We start from the raw sequence: 16,756 nt of genomic DNA, 5'->3' as shown, positions 1-16,756 counted from the left end.
TGCACTACAACAACTCACTAAAGCTCTTTAGACAGAACATTCTAAACTCATGACCACCACTGTCTAGAATGATAAGAGCAGCAGGTACATGGTAACATCACCACTTGCAAGTTCCCTTCAAGCCACTCACCATCCTAACTTGGAAAGATATTACCATTCCTTCAGTTCACTGGGTCAAAGTCCTGGAAGTCACTTCCTTACAACATTGTAGGTATACCTACAACAAATGGTCTGCCTTGATTCAAGGATGCAGGTCACTATCAACTTCTAAAGCACAAATAGGCATAAATAAATGCTGCCTCAGTTAATATTATTAACAAATAAAATATAATTAAAAAAGGTAGTGCACAATCTATCAGAAATAATTTTTGATCAGTAAACTATCTTTGCCTGTTCTTCTTCTTTCAAATCACCTCATAAAATACCATGACCAACTGCTTGTAAATAATTGTTGGGCAGATGTCAATGACGGTTCTTCAAGCTAACAGCCAAATATACAGACAGTAATCACCTTAAAAAGAAATGAATAACGGCAGTATTGAAACTTAATAACACCAAGCAATAAACAATGAAATTGTTGAGTCAACTACTCGCTGCAGCTATCATGCAAATTCCTCATCTACGAGAAAACGAAACTGTATGGATTTTATTAGTATTGCTGATACTCTATCATAGGGCAAGGACCTATTAATATTTGAGACCCTATGATCTTACTGTATTCTCTGCTGTATTTGTCTACAATGGGAGAACAGCAGGTATTAGTTACTTCCTCCAAATAAAATATATTCCCTGTACCTGATTTGTATCAAAGTAAGAGTAGAGAATCAAACCCATCATTCTAAAATAAAACCACAAAAAAAACTATTTTGTGAAATCTTAAGATTATAACATATACTACAGGACATTAAAACATGAGTAATTTTATTGACCTACTGTATTCAGTAGTATGAATTGTTTTCTTGGCTATTAGAGATAATTTTAAATAGAAACAAATTTTATAACATTTGATTGAGGAAAGTAATTCTTATACCTGATTAAAAAGATCATCTTCACCTTCAGACTTTCTGAAATGGACGTTATTGGACGTGCCAAACACTGGAGACAATAAGCTATACAATGGCTGTGACCTGATAATAAAATAATTCCACAATATAATGATTTTCCTCTCTAAAACTGAACATGTTAAATAACATAGATTGCAAAATAGCTTATGAAAACATTTTCCCTTACATTCCAAATGTATGTTTGAGGATATGCATAAGCTGAATTAGTTGAAGAAAACAAATACTTTACATCTGATGTAATTAAAATTTTCTGTGAAAATTTATATATGAAAACAAGTAGGTATTTTGTTGCATTGGGACGATTTCACAGATTTTAAAAAATGATGAGTGTGACCCAGAAGACCCATACCCATTTTTAACCGATTCAATTCTTGCAAGCAGTGGAAGAGACAAGGCATGATTTACACAAGAGGAAGACCCAAATTCAGCAGGGTCATTTAAACTTAAAGCTGCTTTCATACAGATGTCATTTTGATTGGTCCAGGGGCAATAACCTATTGTGACAGTCACAAATTCATGGAGTAACATAAATGCTCTTATGGACATATAAGGTTCCTTTACAATCATGAGATAATGTTTCTCTAAAAACCCCACTCTATAAACATAAAAAAGGCAAATGTTGTCAGTGAGAGATAAAGAAAATCTTTACTGAAGTGCTTTGACTGACAGGCTATCTGATATAAGGCAAAAAGTAATTACTATTATGTTCTTTGTTGACATTTTTACAGGGTTACTATTATGTCACTAAGCATGCTTGGCTGAGTTTCAAAGAGTCGGGTGTGTGTTGCTGGGAAAGCACAGGAGGTCAGACAGCATCCGAGGAGCAGGAGAATTGACGTTTCGGGTATAAGCCCTTCATCAGGAATGAGGTTTGTGGGTCAGGGCTGACACATAAATGGGAGGGTGGGTGGGGTTGGGAGCGGTAGCTGTGAAAGCAATAGGTGAATGAAGGTGAGGGAGAAAGTGATAGGTCAGAAGGGGAGTGATAGGCAGGTCAGGAGGGGGTTGCTGAGTTGGAGGCTTGGGACTGGGATAATGTGGTGGGAGGGGAAATGAGGAAACTGTTGAAATCCACATTTATCCCGTGTGGTTGCAGATTCCCAAGGCGGAGTATGAGGTATTCTTCCTCCAGACAGGTGGTGACAGTTTGGCATGGGGGAGTGGGAGGGGGAGTTGAAGTGTTCAGCCATGGGGTGATGGGGTTGGTTGGTGCAGGTGTCCCAGAGATGTTGTCTGAAACGATTCGCAAGAAGGCAGACACATGAACAGGCAGAGAATAGAGAGTTATGGATCATATGCAAACAGATGAGATTAGTTTAGAATGGTATCATTACCAGCTCAGACATGGTGAGCCAAAGGGCCTGTTCCACTGTTGTACTATTCAATGTTCTATGAAACAGGTCGCGTGACCTTTTCTGAATTCTTTCTGATAACAAGCCTGATTATTAGAGAAGGCCCAGATAGTTTTACTGGAAAGAATGTGGTCTGAAGTCACATGATACCAGGTTATCATCTAACAGCTTTATTTGAAATCATAAGCTTTCACAATACTGCGCCTTTGTCAAGAATGTATGAGTTATTCACAGCTGTAAACAATGATCAGAGCAGCTTTGCTTATGATGATAGACTTTTAGTCTCGAAATCACAGGAAGATGTTGTTAATATCAACTTTTGTAAATAATTGCTCTTTAAACTGTCAATTAAATTTCAGAAATAATGAAGTCAAAAGAGGGTAATGTTGCTTAATTTAGGAATTATCTCATTGGTAAAGGAAAAGAAGGTGAAGATCAATATGGTCTGGATCTTCGAGAATGAATTGTCTACAATGCTTCTTATACATATACTTAAATGTCTGAAAAATTAAAACTTTGTCATGTGATTTGAATTTCTTTTTAAATGTTATCGGATTGTGGCAACCACGTTGAAGTATGTATTATTGTATCATAAGGTGAAGAATGTCACCATTTGCAAAGCCCAAAATCATCATCAAACATTCTAAGATTATATCTGAAATGGCTATGTTGTGCATTGGAGCATAGCTAAATGGACCTCCAGCATGGAGAAGTGGCTTAGTCACAGAAGTGATTAGGAGAAGAGATAATATATTTCTATGGGTGTGCAGGAGGCTGTCAAGGAATACCGCTGGAATGTAACATTGTAGCTCATCTAGGATGCCAATTCCCAGAATTTGACTGCAAAGTCATTCACAGCAGTGGCAAAAGGGAGTTAATTACCTCAAATAGAGGTCAAGGTCATTTAATCTTGATAAAACATTTCTTCCTGATGAAGGGCTTATGCTCGAAACGTCGAATTCCCTATTCCTGAGATGCTGCCTGGCCTGCTGTGCTTTGACCAGCAACACATTTTCAGCTGTGATCTCCAGCATCTGCAGACCTCATTTTTTACTCTTAGTCATCACACCACCAAACTCTGATCCTACTCACAATACACCATATTCTGCTACTTAATGCATCATACCATTATTCATCCATCAACCATGACTAGCATTCAGAACTCGTGACTAAAATTTACATACTCCACCTTACCCTCGCACACTTTCCATGACACCCAGTTACCTCTCCCTGCGTTCACATATCTCTACTTATTCAGATATGCAGGCATCACAAACAAGTACAGTAAAACATACTCACAGACATTCTATTCTCTCTCCTGCAGGACAATGCTGCCACAATATTTGGGAGCATAGCCAAACTGGTGGGTGACAAGCATACCTCTGTACACTGAGCCCAACTGTGACAGAATCTGCAGAATTTTATATATAATGAGAGCATTCAGGATGATAAATCGTCACTATGCTTTATGCCCATTCTCCATTTCCACCTTGTTTCATATTGCTGCTTAGACAGAGAAAATATAAACAATTTTGCAAAAGACCATCTGCTTAACACTCTGCACCTCCAATTACCTCCTACTGATTTTATGCCTCAAAATCTATGAAGAGTCACCTGCCGAGTAATTGCATCCCTTGAGGATGGGAGACTGATAAATACCACGACTGGATGAAGAAACATGGTTGTGCAATTGGAAACTTACAGCTGGGAGGTCAGATATTGCAGAAACTGGAGATGTTTGTATATGTTAATATCATATCAAGAACACAGTTAAGGGTAAACAGATGATGAGTATGAATAATTAGTTATACATATTAAAATAAGTTAGGGAAGGCTGTTGTGGCTCAGTGGTAGTGTCCATACTACTAGGCCAGGAGGTCTGGGGGGTTCAAATCTTTCCTGCCATGGAGCATGTCTGAATATATCTGAACAGTTTAATTAAAAATACTTTAAAATGAACTAGGAACTTTGTGTGTTAGAGTCCTATCTGTTAGCTGGAGGGTCCAAGCTTAAGTCCCACCTGCCATGGAGGGGCATAATCGTAGTTTGATTTTCTTATATAAAAAGGAACCGCTAGATTATTGGCGGAACAGTCAGGATCAGACATCTGTGAGCTTGCATCCTGTCAAAAAACATTATTGTCAAAGATAAGCTCTGGGTTGTTTTCCACTTTACCGCATGGTTTGGATCCAAGTTAACAGCTTCTGCACCTGTGAGTCATTGAGAATGAGGAGACAGAAGACAACTTTGGGGTAAAATATAATCAAATGACAACTTGATAAAAAGCTACGCAGCATTCAAGCTGTGCTATCAGGGACTCAGAAGGAAACTTTGACAGGACATTCTTTCAGATAATGGTAATGAACAGGCAACCAAGATGCTTAGTGCATTGGAAGGCATCCAAGACAGCCTCCTATCACTGTCATGGAGCTTGCAGTGTGTACAGTGTGTACAGAACAATGCACAAAATTTGGGGTGTATTTTCTCCAGCATCACGTACTAGTCAATGCCATGGTATCGCTTTCTGGCCCAACCATGACACAACATCTGATATATGTTGAGAAAGCTTTCATAGGAGCACTGTTGAAAGCTATCCAAATTCTCAATACTGGATGTGAATCTTGAATGGTGGTAATAAAATTCATGCTTGTTGTTGTATAGGGAAATTGTAGAAATATAAATAGTGTTATTGGAGCACTTTAATTACCTAAATACTGATTGGAGTAGTGGTAATGTAAAGAATAAGAGAAGAAATTTGTAAAGTATGCCCAGGAGAACTTATTTGACGAACTAGGAATTACTGGATATGATGCTGGGGAATTAAGTGCCTGTGAGTATACATTTGGATAAAAGTGATCATTGTATTGTAAAGTTTTGATTAATAATTGAGAAGAGCAAGGAACAATCTAAAGTTGAATATCCAAATTGGAAAGAGATCACTTCAATAGGAAGGAGGGGAGCTAGTCAGAGTAAAATGAAACCAAAATTGACAGGAAAGGCTGCATTTCAGACCAATGCCATCACTAACTGGAGCGTTGCACACACATGTGCAGAATTAGAGTGATGTAGGGGTATTTCACAACAAGCAACAGTAGTTCCCTGTCAAAAGAACTGGTGCTGCCCATAAATTCACAAGGGCAGAAGCTCCATAATGTCACAGACATTAAATGTTCTAATCACGGAGATTGTGACAATTCAGAATGCAAGATTAGAGCCCATGAACCACATAATAACAGTTAGCATTATGTCATTTGAATGCAAACACAACTGTTTCAGAAAATTACATTTCAGAAATGTGATTCTGCCTGTGAAGTGGAGACGAGGGAAGGGCTGATTTAAATCTTAATCTATATACTTGATTTACTTGAGTCTGATTTACTTGGCATTCAGATCCCAAAATTACTTGCTTGACACGCAAAGTTAACTTCAAATCTCAGCTCACTCTTAATTGCTCTTGACATCATCCATTCACACACAGGTCAAATTAGCAATTGAAATTCCTGGCACAGGAGACTGACATTATTTGTCACCTCTTGCACATTTAATGGCACTGTGCATTGGAAACACACACGGTTTCAAAGTCGCAAGGGTACACTGGCAAGCAGGAAGATGGTTTGAAGTGTGTCTACTTCAACACCGGAGCATCTGGAATAAGATGGGTGAACTTGCAGCATGGGTTGGTACCTGTGATTTCAATGTTGTGGCCATTTTGAAGATATGAATAGAGCACCGGCAGGAATGGCTGTAGTGCATTCCAGGATTTAGATGTTTTATTAAGATCAGGGAAGGTGGTAGAAGAGGGGGAGGTGTGGCATCGTTAGGCAAGGACAGCATTATGGGAGCAGAAAGGACACTTGAAGACTCGTCTACTGAGGTTGTATGGGATGAGGTGAGAAACAGGAAAGGAAAGGTCATCCTGTTGGGAGTTTTCTATAGACCTCTGAATAGTTCCAGAGATGTAACGGAAAGGATAGCAAAGATAATTCTGGATAGGGGTAACAGAGTAGTTGTGGTGGGGGATTTTAACTTTCCAAATATTGACTGGAAATACTATAGTTCAAGTACTTTAGATGAGTCAGTTTTTGTCCAACGTGTGCAGGATGGTTTCCTGATGTAGTATGTAGACAGGCTAATAAGGAATGAGGCCACTTTGGATTTGGTACTGGGTAAAGAAACTGACCAGGTGTTAGATTTGGAGGTAGATGAGCATTTTGGTGATAGTTGCCACATTTCGGTTATGTTTCCATTAGCGATGGAAAGGGATAGATATATACCACAGGGCAAGAGTCATTGCTGGGGGAAAGGCAATTATGATGTGATTAGAAAAGATTTAGGATGCATAGGATGGGGAAAGAAACTGCAGGGGATGGGCACAATTGAAATGTGGAGCTTATTCAAAGAACAACAATTGTGTGTCCTTGATAAGTATCGACCTGTCAGGTGGGGAGGAAGTGGTCGAGTGAGGGAGCCATTATTTACTAAAGAAGCTGAATCTCTTGTCGAGAGATACAAGAAGGCTTTTGATAGGATGCTTGTTATGTGAAGGCTCAGTTAGGGTGCTTGAGAGTTACAAGTTAGGGAAGACCTAAAGAGAGATCTAAGAAGAGGCAGGAGGGATGTGAGAAGTCATTGGCAGGTAGGATAAAAGAAACCCCTAAAGCTTTCTAGAGGTATATCAGGAATAAAAGAATGACAAGAGTAAGATTAGGGCCAATCAAGGATAGTAGGGGCAAGTTGTGCATGGAGTCAAAGGAGATAGGGGAAGCTTTAAACAAACATTTTTTTATCAGTATTCACACTGGAAAAAGAAAATGTTGTCAAGGAGAATACTAAGATATTGGCTACTAGACTAGATGGGATTGAGGTTCACAAGGAGGAGGTGTTAGCAATTCTGAAAAGTGTGAAAATACATAAGTCCCTTGGGCCGGCTAGGATTTATTCTAGGATTCTCTGGGAAGCTAGGGAGGAGATTGCAGGCCCTTTGGCTTTGATATTTATGTTGTCATTGTCCACAGGAATAGTGCCAAAAGACTCGAGGGTAGCAAATGTTGTCCTCTTGTTCAAGAAGGGGAGTTGAGACAATTGGTAATTATAGACCAGTGAGCCTTACTTCGGTTGTGGGTAAAGTGTTGGAAGTGGTTATAAGACATAGGATTTATAATCATCTAGAGAGGAATAAGTTGATTAGGTATCGTCAACACAGTTTTGAGAAGGATAGATTGTGCCTTACAAACATTATTGAGTTCTTTAAGATGGTGACCAAACAGATAGATGAGGGTAAAGCAGTTGGTGTGGTGTATATGGATTTCAGTAAGGTGTTTGATAAGATTCCCCATGGTTGGCTATTGCACAAAATATGGAGGCATGGGATTGAGGGTGATTTCACGGTTTGGATGAGAAATTGGCTAGCTGAAGGAAGATAGAGGATGGTGGTTGATAGGAAATGTTTACCTGGAGTTAGATTACTAGTGGTGTACCCCAAGGATCAGTTTTGGGGCCACTGCTGTTTGTCATTTTTATAAATGACCTGGATGAGGGTATAGAAGGATGGGTTAGTAAATTTGCTGATAATACTAAGGGCGGTGGAGTTGTGAAAAGTGCAGAAGGATGTTGTAGGTTACAAAGGGACATTAATAAGCTGCAGAGCTGGGCTGAGAGGTGGAAAATGGAGTTTATTGCAGAAAAGTGTGAGGTGATTCATTTTGGAAGAGGTACAGGAATACAGAGTACTGGACTAATGGTAAAATTCTTGGTAGTGTGGATGAGCAGAGAGATCTTGGTGTCAATGTGCATCGATTCCTGAAAGTTGCCACCCAGGTTGATAGGTTTGTTAAGAAGGTGTACAGTGTGCTAGCTTTTATTGATAGAGGAATTGGTAGAGCCATGAGGTCATGTTGCAGTGTGCAAAACTCTGGTGTGGCTGCACTTAGAGCATTACATACAGTTCTGCTGACCACATTATAGGAAAGATGTGGAAGCTTTGGAAAGGGTTCAGAGGAGATTTACTAGGATGTTGCCTGGTATTGAGGGAAGGTCAAATGAGGAAAGGCTGAGGGACTTGAGGCTGTTTTCGTTAGAGAGAAGAAGGTTGAGAGGTGACTTGAGACATATAAGATAATCGGAGGGTTGGATAGGGTGGATAGTGAGAGCCATTTTCCTCAGATGGCGATGGCTAGCACGAGGGGACATAGCTTTAAATTGAGGGGGATGATAGATATAAGACAGACGTCAGAGATAGTTTCTTTACTCAGAGAGTTGTAGGTGCGTGGAATGCACTGCCTGCAACAGTCTTAGACTCATCAACTTTAAGGGCATTTAAATGGTCATCGGATAAACATATGGATGAAAATGGAATAGCGTATGATAAATAGGGTGTAGGACCATTCGGCGCAGCCACTTTGGCGCGGCCGGTTCAGCGGAGGCCGCTTTGCCGCAGACCCGTTTAGCCGCAGAGCTGTTTAGGTGCAGCTCATATTGATTTCAGGCTTAGTTAACAAGTTTCTTTTTTTTCTCTTTAACATTTTTACCAAAGAGGATAAACATTACTTTTATTTTTATTGCTTTCATTCGTGTTTTTAACTAAGCCTGAAAAGGAATCAACTTTTATTTTTATTGCTTTCAGTAATTTGTTTAACTAAGCCTGAAAAGGAATCAACTTTTATTTTTATTGCTTTCATTAATATGTCTAACTAAGCCTGAAAAGGAATCAACTTTTATTTTCACTGCTTTCATTAATCCTGAAATCAATATGAGCTGCCCCGAAACAGCTCTGCGGCTAAACGGGTCTGCGCCGAACTAGCCACGCCGAAACGCTCGCGCCAAAGTGGCTGAGCTGAATGTCCCACTCTGGGATAAATATGCTTCAGATTGGTTCCACAGGTTGGCACAACATCAAGGGCTGAAGGACCTGTACTGTGCTATAATGTTCTATAGGCTATGTTCTAATCTGACAGAACACTTAAATGGAAGAATGGCTGATCCTTAAGGAGGAGATGTTTGAACTACTGGCTGGATGCTTTTCAACTAGAGTGAAAAAGCCATGGCTTCGAGGGTGACAAGGGTGATATGAAAGATGGTGAAACAAAATAAAGGATATATTATGCATGTAAAATGAATGTTTGCAAGAAAAAAATGCCAAATATAATAAGTTGAAAGGGAAAATAAAAAGAAAATCAATGTTGGCAAGAAAAATATGAGAACAGAATGACAGTTACCATTAAAGCTAATCCAAAGTCTACCAGCAAGTAAACAGTAAATGAATGAAAAGAGATGGGCTGTGTCCTATTCAGGATGAAGAGGGAATATATACTGAGACATACAGGGTATGACTAGATTACTTGATGATTTTTTAATAGTGGTATTTGCTAAGGAAGAGAATATTGAGAAACATCAGTAGAAGGGAAGATGATGGAGGTAATGGAAAGTGTGAAAATTGTGAGAAAAAATATGTTGAAAGGTTGGCATTGTCTTGGCTGGATAAATAGTTTGGTCTGGATGACTTACATTCCAGGTCAATGAAGGGAGTAGGATTGGAGATAGCAAAAGGGTTTGACAGAAGCTGAAGTGCCAGAGAAATGGGCAGCGGCAAATGTAACACTCTCATTCAAGAAAGGCTATAGGGTTATCCTTGCTAACTACAGGCTAGTCAGTTGTGAAAAAGGTTTTCCTCAAAAAAGAAACATAAAGTCTACATGTTATTGGAGATATTTGAGTTAATTATGCAGAATAGCATAAACTTGTAAAAGACAGAAAAACCTTAAATTATTTATGATTTGGAGATGCTGGTGTTGGACTGGGGTGTACAAAGTTAAAAATCACACAACACCAGGTTATAGTCCAACAGGTTTAATTGGAAGCGCACTAGCTTTTGGAGCGATGTTCCAAAAGCTAGTGTGCTTCCAATTAAACCTATTGGACTATAACCTGGTGTTGTGTGATTTTTGACCTTGAATTATTTAGTTAACTAATGTAAACGGTTGAGAAAGGGAAGACATTAATCATATCTATATGAATCTTAGCTGAAAATGTGTTGCTGGTTAAAGCACAGCAGGTCAGGCAGCATCCAAGGAACAGGAAATTTGACGTTTTGGGCCAGAGCCCTTCATCAGGAGTCCTAACCGTAAACTACTACTCCAAAAATTAGTTAACAAAATAGAAAAAAATGGCTAAAAGACAAAAAGTTCAAGTTCTAGTCAATGATTGTTTTTTTTCATATTGGAGGTTAGTAGACAGTGATGTTTTCCAAGGGTCAATATTTTTCCTGATACAAACAGATGCTATGTATACAAGAATACAGGGGTCAAAGCTTGTGAGCAAACAATGAAGATGATACAAACCTCTTGGAGACATACCTAGATGGTTGTGGTTGTTAGAGTTCAATCATCTCAGCTCTAGAGCATCTCTGCAGGAGTTCCTCAGGGTTGTTTTTTTTTAATCAATTTGTTCAAAGATATTATCACAAACCTTTGGAGCAAGTAGGACTTGAACCCATGCCACTCAGCCCAGGGGTGTTCAGGACAATGTCCAAGGCCCAACTATTTTCAGCTGCTTTATCAGTTAACTTTCCTCCATCATAAGGTCAAAAATAGGAATGTTCATTGATAATTGGATAAGGATCAGCACTATTCATGAATCTTGAAGTAGTCTACATCCAAATAGAGCAAGACCTGGATAATAATCAGACTTGGGCTGACAAGGGATGGGGTGGGGGCTGGGGTGTTGGGTGCAGTCAGGATCTAGTGGTATTGTTGCTGGACTGTTAATTCAGAGAGACAGATAACGTTTTGGGGATTTGGGTTTGAATCCTACCATAACAGATGGAGGAATTTGAATTCAATAGAAGAAAACTGGAATTTTTTCAGACCCACTGCAATGTTGTTGACTATTAACTCCCCTGTGGGCAATTACGGGTGGGCAATAAATCCTGGCCCAGCCTGCGGTGCTGTTATTCCTATGAGTGAATTTTTCAAAATGGCAAGTCACAATTCACACCATGAATGCCAGGCAATGACAGGAGAGAATCTAATCATTCCCTCTTGACATTCAATTTCATTATCATTGCTGAATCCCCACTATCAACTTCCTGCAAATTACTGGTGAACAGAGACTGTCTTTTTTAACTTGCGAGTGTTGCTGGCTAGACTGGAATTTATTGCTCATACTTGAATATCCAGAGGGAATTAAGGGTCAACCACTTTGCTGTGGTTCTAGTGTCACTTTTAAACTAGAACAAATAAAGATGGCAGATTTACTTCTCTAAAGGACATTAGTAAACCAGATTTGTTTTACGATAGTTGACAAAGGTTACATGTTCATCATTAGGCTAGTTTTTAATTCCAGATTTTACTGAATTTAAATTTCACCATTTCCCATGGTAGAATTTGTCCCAACATCTCCAGAACATCAGTTTGGGATTCTGGATTACTAATCCAGCAACATTATTATGACTCCACAATTGCCCACAAAGGATTAGTAATATAAATACAGTGGCTATAAGAGCAGGTCAGAGGCTAGAAATACTGTAGAAAATAATGCACCTCTTTATGCCTCAAAGCCAATTTTCCAAAAGATTGATAGGATTGTTAAGGTGCTGACCCATGGAAGAAACAATGGCACCAAGCAGCATATTTCTGAGGATTCAAATTCTCACCATGCCAAATTCTTTGGTGAAAGTACAAGACACAAAGTGCTCAGGCACACACCTTCTTGACTATGTCACCATCTAAGTAAGGAACCAGAAGAATATTCATATCATTTGTGCCATGACATGAGCTAGTGACAGTTGGACAATGCATCACCTAATCCATATGACTTTCTCCACCAACCTGGTCCAAAGTCAGCAGAAATTATAGAAGCATTGCAGTAGGAAGACCAGTGTCAATGAACTCAAGACTCTGTGAATAAACAACACATTATATAGCTCCTAATCTGGCATCATCTCAGCACAGCCCAGCCCAAAAGGTAATTTAAAAGGTTATTTGACAGTGGAGAACCAATAAAACACCTGCACAGATAAAATCCCTGCCAAAATACAAAATAAGTTTGAAGTGGAAACAAGTAAAGAAGTGCCATTCAATCAATGCTGGTTTCCATCCTCCTTGCTGTAACACTCCACTGCTCTCTCAATACTGTCTGTGGAACAGAGTTAATCGAAGTTTTAGCCAGAAACTAATCTAACTCATTCAACGTTACCTCCAACATTTGACTTCAAACTGCAATATGCAGACACCAATTGTGTTCAGAGGCCAAGCTCCAAACTACTGCCAAGGCATTCATAACGGGTATGAGAGAATGCCTGCCTGGCTGAACATCTGAAGGCAATGGCTGTCTACCAGCCTGCTCCTCATGCAAGATAGATTTTACATCTTGGATGCTTCCTTTCAGCAAAGGCTGGCATTGACAGTGGCTCTTCACAGCACCTTTACTGTGCCCAAGCAGCATTCAACCGTCTAAATAAAAGGATTTGATTAAATAGACTGGCACCACAACTCATCAGGTTCAGAGTGATGGAAAGGGGAAGAAAATGGGTCTGGAGTGGGGGAGAAGTGGGCTGGTTCCAGGGAAGGAAAGGCAAATTGGGTCTGGAACAAGGGAAGGGAAGATTAGAGATATAGTTAGGGGAAGGAGGTGTTGGATCCTCTGAGGAAAGGCAAGGGCAAGATCAGAGTCTGGGAGGGTAAGTGGTCTGGGAGAGGTGTAATTGAAGGCGTGTAAGGTAAATTTGGAGTCAGTTTGCTGGTTTACTCAAATGTATTTACTCTAAACTCTCCAATTTAAATGAGGACTGTCAGTGAATTCTAGCAAAGAGAAATTACCCAACAGAATATTCAATTTCTCCTGCAATTCATTCATAGTCTGTGACATTGGGGATTACTCAGGGCCTTCATGTTCATCTTCCATCCAGACTAGAATAATGACTGTCTGGTCATTGGAAAAATTAGATCATTTGTACTTATTTTAATTTGTCCCTGGAATTTGGTGTTGTTAGCAAGGAAATTTATTGCTCATCACTATCTAACTAGAATTTGCAAGTGATGTTCAGCTCATTATTTGAAAATTGCTGTTTGTTTTGACGCAGGTGCACCCTTTGTGCTATTAGGCAGGGAGTTCCAGGATTTGGCCCTAAAGACAAGTTCTTTGCTTGGCTTAACTCTGTCAATGCTACATGACTTGTTCAGTTTTTTTTTGTTTATTTTTTAGTAGTTTGACACAATGTGAAGAATGGAAGTTACCATCGTCCCGGTATATCAGAAATTGCTCTTTCCTCAGAGACAGAGTTTAACCTGAGGACCACATGCATCAGCTGAGGGATGAGGTTGTGAAGACAGGATCTTCATGGTGATCTCAGCCAGTCCAGAAAGTGAATTTGGGCTGTTTCCATTTCATTAAAAGCCAGCCATCCAGCCAAATTAGCTTATTGGAAAGTTTACTACGTCATTTCGAATGGTTAAAAATCACACACCATGAGTTCGAATAGTCCAATGGATTTATTCAGAAGTACTAACTTTTGGAGCCCTGCTTCTTCATCAGGTTTGTTTAAAAATTATTTCAGCTGCATGACACTAAAATCTTTTGCTATAAATTCTGTGTCTTATGATTCTACTCCACAGCTACCTGATGAAGATGTAGTGGTTCTGTTCGCCGAGCTGGAAGTTTTGGTTGCAAACGTTTCGTCACCTGGCTAGGAGACATCATCAGTGCTTTGGAGCCTCCTGCGAAGCGCTTCTTTGATGTTTCTTCCGGCATTTATAGTGGTCTGTCCTTGCCGCTTCCAGGTGTCAGTTTCAGTTGTCCGCTGTAGCGATTGGTATATTGGGTCCAGGTCGATGTGTCTGTTGATGGAGTTTGTGGATGAATGCCATGCCTCTAGGAATTCCCTGGCTGTTCTCTGTCTGGCTTGCCCTATGTTAGTAGTGTTTTCCCAGTCGAATTCATGTTGCTTGTTGTCTGAGTGTGTGGCTACTAGGGATAGCTGGTCGTGTCGTTTCGTGGCTAGCTGGTGTTCATGTATGCGGATTGTTAGCTGTCTTCCTGTTTGTCCTATATAGTGTTTTGTGCAGTCCTTGCATGGTATTTTATAAACTACATTAGTTTTGCTCATGTTGGGTATTGGCTCCTTTGTTCTAGTAAGTTGTTGTCTGAGCGTGGCTGTTGGTTTGTGTGCCGTTATGAGTCCTAGGGGTCGCAGTAGTCTGGCTGTCAGTTCTGAAACGCTTCTGATGTATGGTAGTGTGGCTAGTCCTTTTGGTTGTGGCATGTCCTCATTCCGTGGTCTATCTCTTCGGCATCTGTTGATAAAGTTGCGCGGGTATCCGTTTTTGGCGAATACCTTGTATAGGTGTTCCTCTTCCTCTTTTCGCAGTTCTGGTGTACTGCAGTGTGTTGTAGCTCTTTTGAATAGTGTCCTGATGCAGCTTCGTTTGTGTGTGTTGGGGTGGTTACTTTCATAGTTTAGGACTTGGTCTGTGTGTGTTGTTTTCCTGTGTACCCTTGTGGTGAATTCTCCGTTCGGTGTTCTCTGTACTATCACGTCTAGGAATGGGAGTTGGCTATCCTTTTCTACTTCTCTCGTGAATCGGATGCCTGTGAGTGTGGCGTTGATGATCCGGTGTGTTTTTTCTATTTCCGTGTTTTTGATGATTACGAAAGTGTCATCAACATATCTGACCCAGAGTTTGGGTTGAATTTGTGGTAGGGCTGTTTGTTCTAACCTTTGCATAACTGCCTCTGCTATGAGTCCCGAGATTGGTGATCCCATGGGTGTTCCGTTGATTTGTTCGTATATCTGATTGTTGAATGTAAAGTGTGTAGTGAGGCATAAGTCCAGTAGTTTAAGTATGCCGTCTTTGTTGATAGGTTCCGCCTCCTGGTTTCTGAATTCGACTGGGAAAACACTACTATCATAGGGCAAGCCAGACAGAGAACAGCCAGGGAATTCCTTGAGGCATGGCATTCATCCACAAATTCCATCAACAGACACATCGACCTGGACCCAATATACCAATCACTACAGCGGACAGCTGAAACTGACACCTGGAAGCGGCAAGGACAGACCACTATAAATGCCGGAAGAAACATCAAAGAAGCGCTTCACAGGAGGCTCCAAAGCACTGATGATGTCTCCTAGCCAGGGGACGAAACGTTTGCAACCAAAACCTCCAGCTCTGCGAACAGAACCACTACAACAAGCACCCGAGCTACAAATCTTCGCACAAACTTTGAATACCTGATGAAGAAGCAGCACTCCGAAAGCTAGTACTTCCAAATAATTCAGTTGGACTATAACCTGGTGTTGTGTGATTTTTAACTTTGTCCACCCCAGTTCAACACCAGTACCTCCACACCATTTCAAAGGTGGCTAAGTGTCACCACACTGTTGTGCATCTGAAGTCACATGTCAACCAGAATGAGGAAAGACAGCAAATTTCCTCCCTTAAATAACATGAGTAAACTAGAATGCCTTATCAGCTAACCATCCAATTTTATGGTCACCGTTTCAGATGCTAGCATTTTATTCCAGTTTATATAATCAATCCAATTTAAAATTCTGAACTGAATGATGAGATACTTCTTACCTAACAATACATTTCCTCATTGGAATGTTGTATGCTCCTAATACATTAATAAGCAATTTGACATCTCCATCAGACAAGGTCTGGGCAGGTATTTTTTTTCTCTCCTTACGCAGTGGTTTCAATGTTTTTCGAGGTGCAATCATGTTTAACATGGCAAGACTTATTTGGCTTTGACACAAAAATAACATATTGTAATTGGTTTCAACATCTTGTTTTGATAATGTTCAATTCTAACAAGTAAAAGTGTATACAGTAAAATTTTGTTTAATTTTCTTAAACTTTCATTCTAAAACATAAGCAATTACAGTGAAACAAATTTCAAAGCATTCTGTCATGAAAACCTAATTTTCAACAAGCATTTGTCAGAATATGGTTTGAAATAACAGCCCAGAGGCTGGTAACCTCTCACCAAGTCACCCTTTATTTACATGTGCCAGTACATGTTACTGGTTATAGTTACCAGCCAACTCAGAGTGAGTCCCTGAAGTCAGGAGGCTCTCTGAATCCCTTGTTTATTTATTTTTATTTTTATTTTATTTTAGTCAGATGGACAGCTTGGAGAAGCTGACACAGTTTTTCAGGAGGAGGGAAGATTAGGGGGAGATTTGATTTTTTTCGTTCTTTAATATGTCAATGAAACCCAATCAAGGATTTCATAGTCAATGAGAACCAGCAGGTTCCACTGACTACATCCCTCCCTTCCTAAGTCTGGGGTGTAGGGCCTGATTTTCTCTGGCAGCTTCTCCTGGGAAGTTTTCGCCGCAGG

At 40.0% G+C, this 16,756-nt stretch overlaps 1 protein-coding gene across 1 annotated transcript in view; it reads right to left on the bottom strand.

Annotated features, from left to right (window-relative positions):
• The window catches only part of LOC132826136 (protein CC2D2B-like), a 247,723-nt gene that overhangs the window by 75,520 nt on the left and 155,447 nt on the right, over positions 1 to 16,756 (bottom strand). Inside the window, exons 24-25 of the mRNA XM_060841783.1 lie at positions 15,991 to 16,158; positions 796 to 838 (exon numbers count right to left, since the gene is read on the bottom strand). Of these exons, the coding sequence (XP_060697766.1) occupies positions 796 to 838; positions 15,991 to 16,158 (211 nt within the window). The remainder of the gene's footprint in view (positions 1 to 795; positions 839 to 15,990; positions 16,159 to 16,756) is intronic.

This window comes from Hemiscyllium ocellatum, chromosome 22 (assembly GCF_020745735.1).
Source record: "Hemiscyllium ocellatum isolate sHemOce1 chromosome 22, sHemOce1.pat.X.cur, whole genome shotgun sequence".
NCBI lineage: Eukaryota > Metazoa > Chordata > Chondrichthyes > Orectolobiformes > Hemiscylliidae > Hemiscyllium > Hemiscyllium ocellatum.
This window is presented reverse-complemented; position numbering and strand designations above follow the sequence as displayed.